Source organism: Panulirus ornatus, chromosome 7 (genome assembly GCF_036320965.1).
Source record: "Panulirus ornatus isolate Po-2019 chromosome 7, ASM3632096v1, whole genome shotgun sequence".
Lineage (NCBI taxonomy): Eukaryota > Metazoa > Arthropoda > Malacostraca > Decapoda > Palinuridae > Panulirus > Panulirus ornatus.
This window is the reverse complement of record NC_092230.1, coordinates 19,085,069-19,105,581: the sequence shown is the minus strand read 5'-3', so window position 1 is coordinate 19,105,581 and position 20,513 is coordinate 19,085,069. Positions and strand designations below refer to the sequence as shown.

General features: G+C 39.9%; 1 protein-coding gene across 5 annotated transcripts in view; it reads left to right on the top strand.

Moving 5' to 3' along the window:
- Positions 1-20,513, top strand: part of LOC139749438 (ATP-dependent DNA helicase DDX11) — a 163,226-nt gene that overhangs the window by 75,620 nt on the left and 67,093 nt on the right. For all 5 annotated transcript variants that reach the window (XM_071663301.1, XM_071663297.1, XM_071663300.1 and 2 more), the window contains exons 16-17: positions 12,202-12,351; positions 20,091-20,214. In XM_071663301.1, the coding sequence (XP_071519402.1) occupies positions 12,202-12,351; positions 20,091-20,214 (274 nt within the window). The remainder of the gene's footprint in view (positions 1-12,201; positions 12,352-20,090; positions 20,215-20,513) is intronic.

Sequence of the window (20,513 nt, the reverse complement as noted above, 5' to 3'; positions counted from 1 at the left end):
CAGTTAGTTAACCATATTTCAGATTCTTTTTATTTGTCCCAATTTGCATGATACAGCTGGCATTTTTTCATACCTGCATTCAGGGTGAGTTGGTTCATGCCGCATCTTCCCAAGCATTTCACTACACTAAACATTTACCACACAGTATGTGAATTAGCAGCACTGTCATTAATTGAATCATTAAATGGTGGTATTGTCTCCATGGTTAACACCTCATACCTGCATTCAGGGTGAGTTGGTTCATCCCACATCTTCCCAAGCATTTCACTACACTAAACATTTACCACACAGTATATGAATTAGCAGCACTGTCATTAATTGAATCATTAAATGGTGGTATTGTCTCCATGGTTAACACCTCCCCAAAAAGATATTCCTTACAGAATATGTTGGCACTTTTTATTAAAGAGATTACCTCAAAAATTAGTGTACAGAAAGACCTCTTTTACATGAATTTTGTTATTCTATTTTTATAATTGTTTGCCATTTGCCCCTTAGCAAGGTAGTGCCAGGAACAAAGAAAGAAAGGCTTATTCACTCACATCCATTCTCTAACTGTCATGTGTAATGCACCAAAACCACAAGTGCTGTCCACAACTGGGTCCCACAGACCTTTCTGTGGTTTTACCTGGCTGCTTCATATTTCCTGGTTCATCCTATTGACCACATTGCTCCCTCTACAACATTACTCCAGTTCACTTGATCCTGTGTATTTCTTTTTCCCACTTGCATGTTTAGACCCTAAGCACACATAGCACACAATATATCTTTCTCTCCATCCTTCCCTTTCCAATTTAGCATCTTCCTTCTCCGTGTTCCCTCTACTTTTGACACATATATTCTCCTTGTCAACCTGTACTCACTCATTCTTTCCATATGTCCAAACCATTTTAGTTCTTTCAACTACACCACACTTTTATTATGTACTTGATCAAACGACCTCACACCGCATATTGTCCTCAGATATTTCACTGTCTTCTGCTCATTCTTGTGTACAGCTCATGCCTTGCAGCTATAGAATGTCTTCTACCACCATCTTTGTTTACTTTTGCCAATTTTTTATGGGCCTTTATAATTTCTGTCAATTCAGTCTCAGTTGCTTCCGTTTTAGCTATCTCCTGTGTTTAAGAGAAGATTTTAAACCCATTATGTTTGGAAAATGGCTCATGTGCAAGAATGTGTAAAGCATCCAAGATGCCCAGGAAAGTGATAGACTTAAAGATGAAAATGATACATAAGATTGAGACAGGTAAGCATTAGGAATGTACTAGTGGAAGTTCAGCAAAGGAGGAGGGAATGATATAAGATGTTTAAGTGGAATGTTAAGAGGCTGATAGAAGAAAGCTAAGAAAGAGTAGATGAAGATTTTGGAAGGAAGTTGAGTGAAAAGTTTAGGGAAAACAAGGTGAAAAAGGAGAGAGGTGAATGTAAGAGTGGAAATGTTAATGTAAAGTAAGGAAAGGAAGTTGCCAGATCAAAAGGAGGAAGTGATAGGAAGAGGGAAAAGTATTTTAAAGAAATGATGAATATGGGAGAAGATGAGGCAGCAGTTGTAACATGCATGGGTAGGGGATGGAAGAGAGAGGATACAAGTGCAAGGGCCTGTAGCAAAAATGGAGGTAAAAAGGGCAATAATGAGGCAGAAGATATGAAAGGCACCTGGAATGGATGGGATTATGGCCAACATACTGAAGTATAGAGGAGAAAGTGTGATTGAGTAGATGCATCTGATTTATGATTTAGCATGGAAACAGAACATTGTGCCTGAGGATTGGGTGAAAGCTATTATTGTTCCTTTATTCAAGGAAAAGGTGTGAAGGATATGAGCAGCATTTATTGGGGAATAAGTCAGTTAAGTATACCAGGAAAAGTGTATGCAAGAATATTGATTGATAGAGTGATGGAAGTGACTGAATGCAGAATAAGTAAGGAGCAAGGGCATTTTAGGAAAGGTAGGGGGATGTGTGGATCAGATTTTTGTGGTGATGAAAGCAAAACTAGAAACGGGATGCAGAGATGAAGTGTGGCAGTGAGTTATGGTGGCTTGTGGCAAGCCTTTTTGTGGATGATACTGTGTTGTTTGCTGAGAGTGAGGAGTTGCAAAAGGATGTGTGTAACCATAGGCAATTAAAGGTAAATGCAAGTAAAAGTAAAGTGATGGTGTTTGAAAAGAAAAAGGATGAAAGTATAGATTTTGTAAAACTATGTATAAAATGAAAGAGGAAAGTGTACAAAATTATGTTTTGGATATTGGGGGAGAAAGATTGGAAGAGGTGAGAGAATTTAAGTATTTAAAAGCTATCTTGGGTAAGTTTGATGATATGGAGGGAGAGATAAGAGAGAGCAGTACAGGGTAGAAGAGTCATTGGGTCCAAATACTAGAGTAATGAAAGGTAGAAGTATAAATATGGAAGTGAAGAGAGGATTAAGGGACAGCATAATTCTCCAAACCCTGACTTCTGCAGCCTAAACATGGACATGGAATGAGTCACAGAGATTAAGAATCTAGGCTGTTGGAATGAGTTGTAGTATGACTAGATGAAATGAACAAAGAAATGAAGGGGTGTATGAGATGTGATATGGTAGAGAATGCAAATGGAATGAATTGTGGAGTGGCAAAGTGGGTGAAATGTAATACTTTGAGGTGGTTTAGGCACGTGGAAAGAATGCAAGAAGGGGAATTTACAAGGAAAGAGATTAAGAATCTAGGCTGTTGGAATGAGTTGTAGTATGACTAGATGAAATGAACAAAGAAATGAAGGGGTGTATGAGATGTGATATGGTAGAGAATGCAAATGGAATGAATTGTGGAGTGGCAAAGTGGGTGAAATGTAATACTTTGAGGTGGTTTAGGCACGTGGAAAGAATGCAAGAAGGGGAATTTACAAGGAAAGTGCATAGTAGTACAATTAAAGTGGTTGGTGTAAGAGGAAGACCACTTATGACATGAGGAAATAGAGTGGAATAATACTAGAGGGAGAGAAATGGTGTAAGAATGCATGGAATAGTGTATATGAGGGAGGCATGTAATGACAGGGATAAGTGGATGCTCTTTTGCCATGGCTACTCCCCTTGATGGGAGTTTCTGGAGGGAATGTGCATCAAAGATGTAGATAGATAGGCCAATTGCTTAGATTAGCTTCCTCTAGCATTAAAACAATACTTTATTACAGCAAGAGGATAAAAAGAACCAGCCACTCCAACAAGTCCTTTGTTGCAATGAAGGTTTCCCCACTCAAGGAATCAACTGCGGGAGAGGATGGAGAGCATGCTGGAAAGATTTAAGCACACTGTTGGAATGCAGCAGTGGTGATCAGCAACAAACTTGTGAATGTTGATTCGATATAGTATAATAATCTGCAGAGCTGTTACACAAAGAAGCCATTTTATAGCACTTATTAGTGTAAGAATTGGCAATGTTGGCAAAGCATCTCCATAGGCACCATGTTATAATGATCCCTGTTAGTGGATTTTTTGCTTATCAGACATTCCTCAAAAATGTATGTCACTTGTATAAGAGGTCTTCCTGTATTCATCTTTACATTCATGCAGGATATTGGAGGATGTTGTATGGATGGCAAAGGACCTATACTGATGGCATAGATGTTCTCTATCTATATAAGCTTACAGTAATCACATTTTCTCCCAGACATAGTTGTATTGTATACATTCCTAATCAGGAATAATTTATGATGTTTTTAAAATCATATATACTTTTTATGCATATTTTACATTTTATACACATTTTTTTTTTATACTCGAGTGTTTTCCATGTGTTTCAATGTTATTAAACTGAAAGAACTTTGTGGATTGGCAGTGACTGCATCATAACTAAAGAGTTTAGGAGGTGCTACTACTGTGAATAGATGCAGAATTGGGGAAACTTTTCAACTTTCAGTATACCTCAAGAGTATACGCTAGACTTCCAGAGTATCCAAGTCTCACCTCGCCTTCTTGTGGTGACCTCGGTACTACATCTTTAGGGGTGGAAGTGAAGGGGGAGGCATTGCCCAAATCCATCAGGGCAGACTCTTTTTAAATAAGACAGACACTTGAGGTGTGCTGGAACTTTTAAGTTTTTTAAGCTGTTTTGGAGCCTCACTATTTGTGGAAACACTGTGCAGGAGTTGCCCTTGCCATGGTCTGTCAAGGGTGAGGCTCAAATGGCTAAGAGGTGACACTGGAGTTTGCCAGTTATGTCGAGGAATAAAAGAAATGGACATTTGGGGGTGATGGTGCTGAATGTAAATGAGATGACTGATGAGGATAAAAGAAGGGAGCTTATGGGGAAGCATAGAATTTATAACTTGGATGTGCTGAGGATTGGGAAAACCAAAATTCTTGGGTAGGGCATATGGAGTGAAAATGGAAACAGTGAATGTAAGTTATGGAAGGGCATGGAAGGAGAAGTGGTATGAATACAAATGAATGAAAATTATCAGGGAAAAGGGAAAGAAGGATGTGCAATTCTGCTGTACCAAGAGTGTGGGAGGATGTTAGTGAGAATGGACAGACTGGATCAAGAATAGTGTGGGTGAGAGGAGAGACTGGAATTGTGGAGTATGTGTGAGTATGTGTATATGTGCATGTGAATATGAATACTGTACAAGATAAGGATGAAATGAAGCATTTCTGGAGAAATTTGAATAGTGTATAAACAGTTTTGAGAACGAGAGAAATGTGTTCGTAATGGGTGACATGAATTTGAAAGTGGGATGTGATGCAATGGTTGGTAAATGGGGAGTGCCTTGAATAAATGAGAATGGAGGTTATCTTGTTGGTGTTTGTGCTGAGAGGGATTGATTCCTTGCAAGCACTTTTTATATTACAAGATGATCCACAGGTATACATGGATGAGGGATGATGGAAGAGAAGAGCAAAAGGCTTTCATTGACTATGTGGCAGTGGATGAAAGATTGAGAAAGGCCATGCTTGATGCTAGAATTGTGAGAGGATTCTTTGGAAAGTCTTATCATTTTGTGGTACTTTTGGGGATGAGGAGCAGGGAGAAAAGGAGGTATGGTGTAAGGAAGGTTGGAGAGGTAAAAGTGTTGGGTAGCGAGAAGATGAATCTGAAAAAAATGAAGGAAGGAGTATGAAAGGAAGGTAACTGAAAGCATAGATGGAAGTGCATTGAATATAAGGATGCAGTCTTGGTGAATGAAGTGTTTAAAGTATTTAGAGAAATACGATTAAAGGTTGTAGAATTAGTGGTTGGATACAAGGTTGTGAGATATAGGAGTAAAAAGGGGTAATGCATGATGGACAGGAGAGATTAGTAATGCTGTGGAAGAGAAGAAAAAGGCATATGATAGACTGCTTAAAAGGAATGTACCAGTGGAAGTTCAGCAAAGGAGGAGGGAAGAATGTAAAATTTGTTGGCGGAATGTTAAGAAACTGATACAGGAAAGCAAAGAAAGAGTACTTGAAGATTTTGGAACAAAGTTGAGTGAAAAATTTCAGGATAAAGAGAAATTATATTGGAAGAAGATGAAAAAGGAGAGGTTGATGTAAGAGCAGAAATGTTAACGTGAGAAGTAATGAAGGGGACTTACTGAATCATAAGGAGGAAGTGAAAGGAAGATGGAAAGAGCATTTTGAAAAACTGATGAATGTGGGAGAAGGGGAAGCAGCAGTTGTTACATGTGTGGGTATGGGGGATGGAAGGAGGAAGATACAAGTACAAGGGCCTATAGCAAACAGGGAGGTTAGAAGGGCAATAATGAAGCTGAAGGTAGGAAAGGCACTTGGAGTGGATGGGATTACACCTGTAAATCTGAAGTATGGAGGAGAAAGTGTGATAGAGTGGATGCATTCGACACTTTAGTGTCTGAGGATTGGTTGAAAGATATTATTGTTCCTTTATATACAGGAAAAGGTGCTAAAGATATATGAAGCATTTATAGGAGAGTAAGTCTGTTAAATATACCAGGAAAAGTGTATGCAAGAATTTTTATTGATAGAGCAGTGGAAGTGACTGAATGCTGAATAGGTGAGGAGCATGGGGGTTTTAGGAAAGGCAGGGGATGTGTAGATCAGATTTTTCTAGTAAAGATGACCATGGAAAAGTATATAGCACAAGGTAAGAAGTTTTATGCAGCTTTTATGGATCTGGTGAATGCTTCTGTCAGAATCAAGAGGAATGCTTTGAGGAGTGTGTTAATTAGGATATATGGGGTAGAGGGACAACTTGTTGGATGGTGTGAAAGCCTTCTATAAAGGAGCAAATGCATGTGTAAGAATGGATGGAGAGTTGAGTGAAAGTTCCAGTATTCATGTGGGTGTGAGGCAGGGGTGTGTCATGTCACCATGGCTTTGTTATATATATATATGGATGGAATGGTAAGAGAGATGAAAGCAAAACTAGGGAAAGCAGGTGCAGAGATGGAGTGTGGTGGTGAGATGTGGTGGATATGTGGATAATACTGTGTTGTTTGTTGAGAGTGAAGATGAGATGCAGAAGGTTGTGTGTTTCATGATGTGTGTAAGGATAGGTGATTGAAGGTAAATGCAAGTAAAATTAAAGTTATGGCGTTTGAAAGGAAACACTGTGAAAGTATAGATTTTGTAAAACCATACAGAGTGAGAGAAGAAATTGTCCTAAGCTGTGCTTTGGATATGGGGGGATAAAGAATAGTAGAGGTGAGAGAATTTAAGTATTTAGGAGCTGTCTTGGGTAAGTTTGGTGATATAGAAAGAGAGATAAGAGAGAGAGAGAGAGAGAGAGAGAGAGAGAGAGAGAGAGAGAGAGAGAGAGAGAGAGAGAGAGAGAGCAGTATAGGGTAGAAGAGTCATTGGGTTCCTTATGAAGGGTAGAGGTGTAAGTATGAAAGTGACGAAAGGATTAAGGGACATCGTACTCTTCCCTTACCTGACCTATGCATCCGAAACATGGACATGGAATGAGTCACGTAGCTCAAAAATTCAGGCTGTGAAGGTAAGCTATTTGAGAAGAGCATGAGGTATAAGTAAATGGAATGAAGAAAGAAATGAAGGGATGTAGTATGGCTGGGAATACAAAGGAAATGAATTGTGGAGTGGTAGAGTGGATGAAATGTAATACTTTGAGGTGGTTTGGGCATGTGGAAAAAATGCAATACTAGGAGTTTACAAGAATTGTATTATAGTACAATTTAAAGGATTGGTGTGAGAGAAAGACCACATGTGACATGGGCAAATAGAGTGGAAAAATACTCGAGGGAGGGAAATGGTGGAAGAATGCATGGAATGACATATGCAAGGGAGGCATGTAAGGACAGGATAAGTGGAGACTTTTGCCATGGCCTCCCCCTTGATGGGAATTGCTGGAGGGAACTGGCGTCAGAGAGATAGATAAATAGAATAGAATTTTTATTTATATAACTAAATGAATAATCTTTATGTGCCCCAGAAATAACAACACTTTTACCCTAGACTTTTTTCATTCTAAATCCAAGTATATTATTTGTATTTCAGTATACTTAGTCGCTGTCTCTTGCATTAGCAAGGTAGTGCAAGGAAACAGGCGAAAGAAATGGCCCAACCCACCCACATACACATGCATATACATAAACGCCCCCACACGCACATATACATACCTATACATTTCAACGTATACATATGTATACACTAACAGACATATACATATAGACACTTGTACATATTCATACTTGCTGCCTTCATCCATTCCTGTTGTTACCCCGCCACACATGAAACAGCTCACTCCTCCCCTTGTATGTGCACGAGGTAGTGCTAGGAAAAGACAATAAAGGCCACATTCATTCAGACTCAGTCTCTGGCTGTCATATGTAATGCACCGAAACCACAACTCCCTTTCCACATCCAGGCCCCACAAAACTTTCCATGGTTTACCCCAGATGCTTCACATGCCCTAGTTCAATCCATTGACAGCACATCGACCCCGGTATACCACATCGTTCCTATTCACTCTATTCCTTGCGCACCTTTCACCCTCCTGTATGTTCAGGCCCCGATCACTCAAAATCTTTTTCACTCCATCCTTCCACCTCCAATTTGGCCTCCCACTTCTCCTTGTTCCCTCTACCTCTGACACAAATATTCTCTTTGTCAGTCTTTCCTCACTCATTCTCTCCATGTGACCAGACCATTTCAATACACCCTCTTCTGCTCTCTCAACCACTCTTTTTATTACCACACATCTCTCTTACCCTTTCATTACTTACTCGATCAAACCACCTCACACCACATATTGTCCTGAAACATCTCATTTCCAACACATCCACTCTCCTCTGCACAACCCTATCTATAGCCCATGCCTCACAACCATATAACATTGTTGGTACCACTATTCCTTACATACCCGTTTTTGCTCTTCAAGATAACATTCTCGCCTTCCACACATTGTTCAATGTTCCCAGAACCTTCGCCCCCTCCCCCACCCTGTGACTGACTTCCGCTTCCATGGTTCCCTCCGCTGCTAGATCCACTCCCAGATATCTAAAACACTTCACTTCCTCCAGTTTTTTTCCATTCAAACTTATCTCCCAATTAACTTGTCCCTCAACCCTACATTTACTGTCAGCTTTCTTCTTTCACACACTTTACCAAACTCAGTCACCAGCTTCTACAGTTTCTCACCTGAATCAACCACCAGCACTGTATCATCAGCGAACAACAACTGACTCATTTCCCAAGCCCTCTCATCGACAACAGACTGCATACTTGTCCTTCTCTCCAAAATTCTTGCATTCACCTCCCTAACAACCCCATTCATAAACAAATTAAACAACCATGGAGACATTACGCATCCCTGCCGCAAACCGACTCACTGGGAACCAATCACTTTCCTCTTTTCCTACTCATACACATGCCTTACATCCTTGATAAGAACTTTTCATTGCCTCTAGCGACTTATGCCCTACACCATATTCTCTTAATACCTTCCACAAAGCATCTCTATCACTTCTATCATACGCCTTCTCCAGATCCATAATTGCTACATACAAATCCATCTGTTTCTCTAAGTATTTCTCACATAAATTCTTTAAAGCAAACACTTGATCCACACATCCTCTATCGCTTGTGAAACCATACTGCTCTTCCCCAATCTGATGCTCTGTACATGCCTTCACTCTCTCAGTCATTACCCTCCCATATAATTTCCCAGGAATACTCAGCAAACTTATACCTCTGTAATTTGAACACTCACCTTTATCCCCTTTGCTTAATACAGTAATAATATGTATGCATTCTGCCAATCCTCAGGCACTTCACCATGCACTATACATACATTGAATATCCTTACCAACCAGTCAACAACACAGTCACCCCCTTTTTTATAAATTCCACTGCAGTACCATCCCAACCCGCCACCTTCCCGGCTTTCATCTTCCACAAAGCTTTCACTACTTCTTTGTTCATCAAACCATTCTCCCTGGCCCTCTCAATTCGCACACCACCTCGACCAAAACACCCTATATCTGCCACTCTTATCATCAAACACATTTAACAGACCTTCAAAATACTCGCCTCATCTATTCCTCACCTCACCACTACTTGTTATTAGCTCCCCATTAGCCCCCTTCACTGATGTTCCCATTTGTTCTCTTGTCTTACACACTTTATTTACCTTCCAAAACATCTTTTAATCCTCCCTAAAATTTAATGATGCTCTCTCACCCCAACTCTCGTTTGCCCTCTTTTTCATTTCTTGCACATATTTCTTGACCTCCTGCCTCTTTCTTTTATACATCTCCCAGTCATCCCCACTACTTCCCTGCAAAAATTGTCCAAACGCCTCTTTCTTCACTTTCACTAACAATCTTACTTCTTCATCCCACCATTCACTTCCCTTTCTAATCTGCCCACCTCCCACCTTTCTCATGCCACATGCATATTTTGCGCAAGCCATCACTGCTTCCCTAGATACATCCCATTCCTCCCCCACTCCCCTAATGTCATTTGCTCTCACCTTTTCCATTCTGCACTCAGTCTTTCCTGGTACTTCCTCACACAAGTCTCCTTTTTAAGCTCATTTACTGTCACCACTCTCTTCACCCTAATATTCTATCTTCATTTCTGAAAACCTATACAAATATTTACCTTCACCTCTACAAGATAATTATAAGACATCCCTCCAGTTGCACCTTTAAGCTCATTAACATCAAAAAGTCTCTCTTTCACGTGCCTATTAATTTACATGTAATCCAATAATGCTCTCTGGCCATCTTTCCTTCTTACATACATATACTTGCGTATATCTCTGTTTTTAAACTAGGCATTTCCAATCACCAGTCCTTTTTCAGCACACAAATCTACAAGCTCTTCATTTCCATTTACAACACTGAACACTCCATGTACACCACTTATACTCTCAACTGCCACATTACTCACCTTTGCATTCAAATCACCCATCACTATAACCTTGTCTGGTGCATCAAAGCTGCTAACACACTCACTCAGCTGCTCTCAAAATACTTGCCTCTCATAATCTTTCTTCTCATGACCAGGTGCATATGCACCAATAATCGCCCATCTCTCTCCATCCACTTTCAGCTTTTTCTTTTTTTTTCTTTCAAACTATTCGCCATTTCCCGCATTAGCGAGGTAGCGTTAAGAACAGAGGACTGGGCCATTGAGGGAATACCCTCACCTGGCCCAATTCTCTGTTCCTTCTTTTGGAAAATTAAAAAAAAAAACGAGAGGGGAGGATTTCCAGCCCCCCGCTCCCTCCCCTTTTAGTCGCCTTCTACGACACGCAGGGAATACATGGGAAGTACTCTTAATCCCCTATCCCCAGGGATAGACAAGTCCATCGCCCAAACATATGAAAACTTTACTTTAATGGGGTTGGGGAAGGACTATATGTCATGTTGGCGTCCATTCTCGGACACATCCATATCCATCAATGTGGGTGTACATAGTCACGAATGTCATGAGTTATACATGGCTGTATACAAGGATACTATAAAGTATAAACCAAATCAACAATGTAATTTCTTAGTTTTTAATCACATTATATAGAACATTTGATAACGGTAAGAAATGCATTGAAATCCCAAGATCGGGCATTTTGCTAAGAAAATATCAAGATCCCAAGACTGCAACTTAATCTCAAGATCTTTGGAAAAATGCACAGTATCAGCATCCTCTGGCATGCAGGCCACTTTGTTCATGTTATATCATGACAGGTCATGTTATAAAGAAAAAATGGGAGTGATTTAGGTGCCTGCACTATTTTAAAATCCTTATATGAATCCCTGCTATATTTTGACACTGCTAACCAATATTTTGATTCTTTTTTTCATGGACAGCATGCAGTATACTTTTTGTGTCTTGGAGGCCATTTCGTATGTGTGAATGACTGCTCTTTTGATTATTTGGCTCACCAATGATTGCCTGCAATTGCTGCTCATTGTTTTGAAAAAAATTCATTATTTAGGTTATTTTCTTCATGAATATTGGGTAAGCAGATCACCACATAGTAAAACACCTGATAATGGTGACCAGGTAGGTCTTTTTCATACAGCCAACTCAAATTTCTCACCATTAAGTTCCACTTGAAACCATTGCTGAATTATACCATTCAGGAGGTGACATAGACAACCCTAGTGCCTCTACCCCTTCCTCCCCATAACCCTCACTTCACACAAACCCTTCCTATTGCCACGTTTTTTAGAATGTTTTCATAAACTATCCTCTGACTCAGCAGATGTAAATTTGAGGTAATTAACCTTTAGGCAAAGATGTTGTATTCGTTACCTAAAAGTTAAGTATGGACATTTAGTGCCAAGAAATGTAACCCTCCTTATATAATGTCTTTCAGATACTCAGGTAGCATCATTCACAAAATGACAGGTTTTTCAGAACATAACTTGTGTCACTCTATGGAGATACTGCTATATACATTTACACCCCTCAGTTTGCACACAATTTTAGATTCCTTCATACTGATCATCAGGTCCATTTTCATTTATCATCATTGTCACCTGCATACATCACCTCCGCCTTCCACTCATTTACTCCATTTTCAAGGTTTAGTACATTATTGATATTTCTTGCTATCTCCTTGATTACTCCATCCATTAAGACTATATTTTATAATAGAGCCTTTTAGAACTATAAGTAAAAGAGCTCTGCCAAGGAGGGAAATATTAGTCTTGTAGAATGAATTTGATAAGAACCATCAGATTATGTTCTCCAATTATGTTCATGAAGTAAAAAACTTTTTTCTCCGTGCAGCTGGATGAACTGGGTCGTGTGTTAGTAAATACTTGTACTGTGGTACCAGGAGGTGTTGTTTGCTTTCTTCCATCTTATGACTACGAGCAGCGTGTGTATTCTCATTTCACTAACTCTGGGGTGATAAGCAGACTTTCAGCGAAAAAGAGGGTATGTATATTTATTTTTATTCACTATTCATTTATAGTAATTTCACCCTTTCAGCCATATAGTATTACATGAGTTTCTAAATATCTCATTTAATGCATCTGTACGTTATCCCATGATAATTGTAGGCACACTATGTTGATATGATAGAGATTTATTTAAGGGAAAGTACTTGGTTTCACACTGAAAACTTTGGATTTTAAGATTTTTAGTATGTTTCCTGAACCCTGTGTGGGTGCCTAGTATGGCTGAACTTCATAATCTGGCATACATTTAAAAGAACCATTGATTCCTGTACAGACTGGGGCATTTTTAATTGCCAGATGTCATTTCAACTCCTAACTAGTTGAAGAAGTATCAAAAAGGTTCAGTTACTCAAAGAAAAGCATGGTTGGAGGATGCTGTTTGTTCTGCCCAGCTAGGCCCCCACCCTACTGCACAATATAAAGAAACAAGATCTTATGTGGCTCAGTTGAAAAAACTAGCAACAGGGGACCACGAAATGGTTTTGAATATGTTATTAGAGAAAGAATGAATATTCAAGCGCAGGGATGATCAGGTGCTGGAGTCGCTGGTTATACATTCATATTTTACAGTTGTGGCACATGGAGATTTATTGGCTTTACTCATGTCAAGTCTGAAAATTTCTGTAGTTTTATGTGTTTGAATGGTTCATGATACTTATATTTTGATATTTTTTTTATTTTGCTTATGTTCTACTGCAAGGAGACAACGTTTTATAATGAATCCATCCTGAAAGTGTTAATCATACATATGCATTTGAAATGCTGTCCTTAGATATGTAAAAGTGGCAGTCAAATTTTGTGCAAACAATGAGTGAAATAAAGACAAATAATACGTAGTTTATTTTTGGATATGATCTCTATTGATTTCATCGTGCTTCCTTCAATTTTCCTTCAAGATCTGAATGCTAGTCAAACTCATAAGAATTCCTTTGCTACTGTTCAGTCCAGGCCTCAGTGGGCTCTGTAAGCCCCTCATCATCATGAAAGCATTAATCATGTAGATGTCTTTTCAGATTTTGAAAAAGATACTGTTGATTTGGGGCCAGATAGTTGAATTTCAAAACCACAGACACAAATAGAAGCTTTCGCAGCATGAGCATTGTGGATCAATGCATCATCATGAAGCAGGAGATATCTTTGATCAACCCTTTGTCTTCCCAGGGAAAGCTGAGGACAATGCTTGTTGCAAATATCTGATGGTCCCAGAGCACTCTGTTTCAAGATCAGTAAGAGCAGCTTTTCTGGAGGTTCTGTTTTGCAGCCATATGCATTGACATGGTGAGGCTGCAGGCCAAAAAAGATTACTTTCTGGGTAAAGTTCTCTCCTGCAGCAAGCAGAGATCTTCTAAAAGCACTTCCTTGGGAAGATCTCAGATCTTTAGTTTGGTGGACCAATGTAGCGAACCTCCAAAAAGTAGAGTCCTTGGAGATCCTCATTGACATTTTTGGTGGTTTGGACAGACATATAAGATTGAGAATGAGGCTTTTGTTCTTCAGGTCATGTAGGTGCAGCCCCTTGGATTGAGTTACGGAAGTCTTTTCATAGCTTAAAAGAAACTGTTAATCATGTAGCTTTTCATCTCCCAGAATGTCCTGAGGCTGGGATACACAGAATTTATGTCTGATGGACAATACTGTGGCAGTCCAATGCCTAATGAATAAAGGCTCTTGTAAATCTCTGCCTCTATTAAAGTTAGTGGAAAAAATTCTTATCCTGGCTATGTCCAAAGGCCTTTTTCTCGAAGTCTCATATCTCCAGGGAGTATGCAGTGTCTGGGGAGAGGCCCTAATGAGATCAGACACAGAGCTAAGAGAAATGTCAGAAGGGAAGGAGGCTTCCAATTGGATCCTTTCCTTAGGGGTAACACCCTGTGTGCATCTCTTTGCCATTGGCACTTAGGGACAACTTCTGACGTGTTGCTTCAGTTATAGAATTGCAACAGATGTGTCCTTCGATTGAAGGTCTTGAAGCTAAATTTATTTTTTGTCTGCAGTTCATCTTTTAGGAGAAGTTCTTCTTATACTATCTGGCTTTTGGGCAGAAGTAATGCTGGTAACTCCCAAATGAGACAAATATCCTTAGTGTCAGTGACCCCTTCAGCTATACCATACGCATACAAATCCATCTGTTTTTCTTAAGTATTTCTTGCACACATTCTTTAAAGCGAGCACTTAATCCACACATCCTGTACGAATTCTGAACCCATATATATTTCTTTTTATGCTTGATTGTCATTATCTGCATTAGGAAGGTAGTGCCATGAACAGATGAAGAAAGGCCACATCCACTCTCATCTCTTCTCTCTCTGTCTTAAATTTGTATATCGAGTAAGTAATGAAAGGGTAAGAGAGATGTGTGGTAATAAAGAGAGTGTGGTTGAGAGAACAGAAGAGGGTGTGTGGAAATGGTTTGGACATATGGAGAGAATGAATAAAGAAAGTTTGACAAAGAGGATATATGTATTAGAGGTGGAGGGGACAAGAAGTGGGAGACCAAATTGGAGGTGGAAGGATGGAGTGAAAAAGATTTTATTATTGGGGCCTGAACATACAGGAGGGTGAGAGGCATGCAAGGAATAGAATGAATTGGAATGATTTGGTATACTGAGGTCAATGTGCTGTCAATGGACTGAACCAGGGCATGTGAAGCATCTTGGGTAAACCATGGAAAGGCCTGTGGGCCAGATGTGGATAGGGTGCTGTGGTTTCGGTGCATTACACATGACAGCTGTAGACTGAGTGTGAACGAATATGGCCTTTTTTGTCTTTTCTTGGAGCTACTTTGCTGAAGGGAGTGGGTGGTGGTGGTGGTGCTGGTGGGGGGGGGGGGATGCTATTTCCTGTGTAGTGGGATAGCTCCAGGAATGGATGAATGCAAGCAAGTATAGATATGTACACGAGTACATATGTATATGTATGTATATATGCTTGTATGGGGGCTTATGGATATATATGTATATATTTATTTATTTATTTTATTATACTTTGTCGGTGTCTCCCGCGTTTGCGAGGTAGCGCAAGGAAACAGACGAAAGAAATGGCCTAACCCCCCCCCATACACATGTATATATATACGTCCACACACGCAAATATACATACCTACACAGCTTTCCATGGTTTACCCCAGACGCTTCACATGCCTTGATTCAATCCACTGACAGCACGTCAACCCCGGTATACCACATCGCTCCAATTCACTCTATTCCTTGCCCTCCTTTCACCCTCCTGCATGTTCAGGCCCCGATCACACAGAATCTTTTTCACTCCATCTTTCCACCTCCAATTTGGTCTCCCTCTTCTCCTCGTTCCCTCCACCTTCGACACATATATCCTCTTGGTCAATCTTTCCTCACTCATTCTCTCCATGTGCCCAAACCACTTCAAAACACCCTCTTCTGCTCTCTCAACCACGCTCTTTTTATTTCCACACATCTCTCTTACCCTTACGTTACTCACTCGATCAAACCACCTCACACCACACATTGTCCTCAAACATCTCATTTCCAGCACATCCATCCTCCTGCGCACAACTCTATCCATAGCCCACGCCTCGCAACCATACAACATTGTTGGAACCACTATTCCTTCAAACATACCCATTTTTGCTTTCCGAGATAATGTTCTCGACTTCCACACATTCTTCAAGGCTCCCAGAATTTTCGCCCCCTCCCCCACCCTACGATCCACTTCTGCTTCCATGGTTCCATCCGCTGCCAGATCCACTCCCAGATATCTAAAACACTTCACTTCCTCCAGTTTTTCTCCATTCAAACTCACCTCCCAATTGACTTGACCCTCAACCCTACTGTACCTAATAACCTTGCTCTTATTCACATTTACTCTTAACTTTCTTCTTCCACACACTATACCAAACTCAGTCACCAGCTTCTGCAGTTTCTCACATGAATCAGCCACCAGCGCTGTATCATCAGCGAACAACAACTGACTCACTTCCCAAGCTCTCTCATCCCCAACAGACTTCATACTTGCCCCTCTTTCCAAAACTCTTGCATTTACCTCCCTAACAACCCCATCGATAAACAAATTAAACAACCATGGAGACATCACACACCCCTGCCGCAAACCTACATTCACTGAGAACCAGTCACTTTCCTCTCTTCCTACACGTACACATGCCTTACATCCTCGATAAAAACTTTTCACTGCTTCTAACAACTTTCCTCCCACACCATATATTCTTAATACCTTCCACAGAGCATCTCTATCAACTCTATCATATGCCTTCTCCAGATCCATAAATGCTACATACAAATCCATTTGCTTTTCTAAGTATTTCTCACATACATTCTTCAAAGCAAACACCTGATCCACACATCCTCTACCACTTCTGAAACCACACTGCTCTTCCCCAATCTGATGCTCTGTACATGCCTTCACCCTCTCAATCAATACCCTCCCATATAATTTACCAGGAATACTCAACAAACTTATACCTCTGTAATTTGAGCACTCACTCTTATCCCCTTTGCCTTTGTACAATGGCACTATGCACGCATTCCGCCAATCCTCAGGCACCTCACCATGAGTCATACATACATTAAATAACCTTACCAACCAGTCAACAATACAGTCACCCCCTTTTTTAATAAATTCCACTGCAATACCATCCAAACCTGCTGCCTTGCCGGCTTTCATCTTCCGCAAAGCTTTCACTACCTCTTCTCTGTTTACCAAATCATTTTCCCTAACCCTCTCACTTTGCACACCACCTCGACCAAAACACCCTATATCTGCCACTCTATCATCAAACACATTCAACAAACCTTCAAAATACTCACTCCATCTCCTTCTCACATCACCTCTACTTATTATCACCTCCCCATTTGCGCCCTTCACTGAAGTTCCCATTTGCTCCCTTGTCTTACGCACTTTATTTACCTCCTTCCAGAACATCTTTTTATTCTCCCTAAAATTTAATGATACTCTCTCACCCCAACTCTCATTTGCCCTTTTTTCACCTCTTGCACCTTTCTCTTGACCTCCTGTCTCTTTCTTTTATACATCTCCCACTCAATTGCATTTTTTCCCTGCAAAAATCGTCCAAATGCCTCTCTCTTCTCTTTCACTAGTACTCTTACTTCTTCATCCCACCACTCACTACCCTTTCTAATCAACCCACCTCCCACTCTTCTCATGCCACAAGCATCTTTTACGCAATCCATCACTGATTCCCTAAATACATCCCATTCCTCCCCCACTCCCCTTACTTCCATTGTTCTCACCTTTTTCCATTCTGTACTCAGTCTCTCCTGGTACTTCCTCACACAGGTCTCCTTCCCAAGCTCACTTACTCTCACCACCCTCTTCACCCCAACATTCACTCTTCTTTTCTGAAAACCCATATAAATCTTCACCTTAGCCTTCCCAAGATAATGATCAGACATCCCTCCAGTTGCTCCTCTCAGCACATTAACATCCAAAAGTCTCTCTTTCGCACGCCTATCAATTAACACGTAATCCAATAACGCTCTCTGGCCATCTCTCCTACTTACATAAGTATACTTATGTATATCTCGCTTTTTAAACCAGGTATTCCCAATCATCAGTCCTTTTTTAGCACATAAATCTACAAGCTCTTCACCATTTCCATTTACAACACTGAACACCCCATGTATACCAATTATTCCCTCAACTGCCACATTACTCACCTTTGCATTCAAATCACCCATCACTATAACCCGGTCTCGTGCATCAAAACCACTAACACACTCATTCAGCTGCTCCCAAAACACTTGCCTCTCATGATCTTTCTTCTCATGCCCAGGTGCATATGCACCAATAATCACCCACCTCTCTCCATCAACTTTCAGTTTTACCCATATTAATCGAGAATTTACTTTCTTACACTATATCACATACTCCCACAACTCCTGTTTCAGGAGTATTGCTACTCCTTCCCTTGCTCTTGTCCTCTCACTAACCCCTGACTTTACTCCCCAGACATTCCCAAACCACTCTTCCCCTTTAACCTTGAGCTTGGTTTCACTCAGAGCCAAAACATCCAGGTTCCTTTCCTCAAACATACTACCTATCTCTCCTTTTTTCACATCTTGGTTACATCCACACACATTTAGGCACCCCACTCTGAGCCTTCGAGGAGGATGAGCACTCCCCGCGTGACTCCTTCTTCTGTTTCCCATTTTAGAAAGTTAATACAAGGAGGGGAGGATTTCTGGCCCCCCGCTCCCGTCCCCTCTAGTCGCTTTCTACGACACGCGAGGAATACGTGGGAAGTATCAATGTATATATATATATATATATATATATATATATATATATATATATATATATATATGTGTGTGTGTGTATATGATTGGTTGGACCATTCTTTGTCTGTTTTCTGTTGCTACCTCGCTGATGAGGGAAACAGTGATTAAGTGTAATGAATAATAAATGAATATTTTATTATTATTATACATAATCGCTGTTTCTCGCATCAGCGAGTAGTGCCAGGAAACAGACGAAGAATGGCCCATCCACTCGTATACATATGTATGGACATAAACGCCCTCATACGCACATATACATACATATACATATCAACATGTACATGCATATACATACACATACACAGACATTACATACATACACATGTACATATTCATACTTGTTTTCCTTCATCCATTTCTGTTGCTACCCTGCCCCACAGGAAAAACAGCATTGCTATCCCCTGCTTCAAAATAGGCCCCATTCATTCACACTCAGTCCATAGCTGTCATGTGTACTACACCAAAACCACAGCTCCCTATCCACATCCTGGCCCCACAGACCTTTTCATGGTTTACCCAAATGCTTCACATGCCTTGGTTCAGACCATTGACAACACGTCGACCCTGGTATACCACATTGTTTTAATTCACTCTATTCCTTGCACACCTCTCGCCCTCCTGTATGTTCAGGCCCTGATCACTCAAAATCTTTGTCACTCCATCCTTCCACCTCCAATTTGGTCTCCCGCTTCTCTTTGTTCCCTCCACTTTTGACACATATATCCTCTTTGTCATATTTTGATTTTGAGACAAATAATGTTTGGCTTAAAATCACCCTGATTTTTTTTTTTTTTTTGATAGTTTTCTTTGGAAAATAGATGTGCTTCAAAACCTGAGTATAGGGTTTGTTCTTGCTGAATTTGATTTGGGGATTGATATATTATCCGGTCCATTAAGTCTTGTAATTAAGAATTTAAATGATAAAGCATTTGAAATATTTCATGGTCATTTCCTTCATATCATTTTGGTATTTTTTGGTCACAGGTACCATTATGAGATATTTTCCATTATCATTGCAAGTGTAGAACTCTTTCTTTTTGTTCTATTCAAGTTTTGGATGACTTTTTTCTTTTTAAGTAAGATTTCCTTCTAAACCTGAGTGAAAAGTGTATTTTTTATATTAGATACAATTGTAAATACAGTTCATCAGATGAAAATTGTTTCATGACTATAGGCAGTGTTAATTTGTTCTTTACTCCTAAACAAAATGTGTGAAAGACTTGACTCAGAAAATTCATTTTGACTAAATGTGTAATAATGAGACAGATAAAGGAAGTATTGCTGGGAGAAGTTTACCTCATGGTAGATATCTGATTGTAAAGGCTGAAATAGTTTGAACAGATATGACAGGGAAAATTGCATTGATATTTGAAAGGCTAAACCCTCATTATGTATAACTGGATTTTGCTGTTTGTCTTTATCACAGGTTTTCCGTGAACCAAGAAAATCAAATGAATTAGACAGTGTCCTGAGTGATTATGCAAAAACCATACACTTAACAGCATCAAACGCCACAGGAATTACAGGCTCCCTGCTTTTTAGTGTTGTTGGTAAGTAAAGTAATTGATTGGAGAGATAATGAGCTATGGATTACATGTCAGACAGCAGATTCAGAGATCATATTACATAACCTAAAACTAATCCTTGGCCCATGCACTTTGGTTGTAGACAAACAAAATGATAGTTGTATTTAGTAGATTGGTTCAGAGAAAATATGTAGTAAGGGCTTTTACACACACTGTAAAATGAATGCTTTGAAAGTATGAGTAATTTATTGAAAATAGAGTTTACTTCTGAATGCAAATGATTTGATATTTCTAGGTAGTGTTTGCAAACTTCACTGACTTCG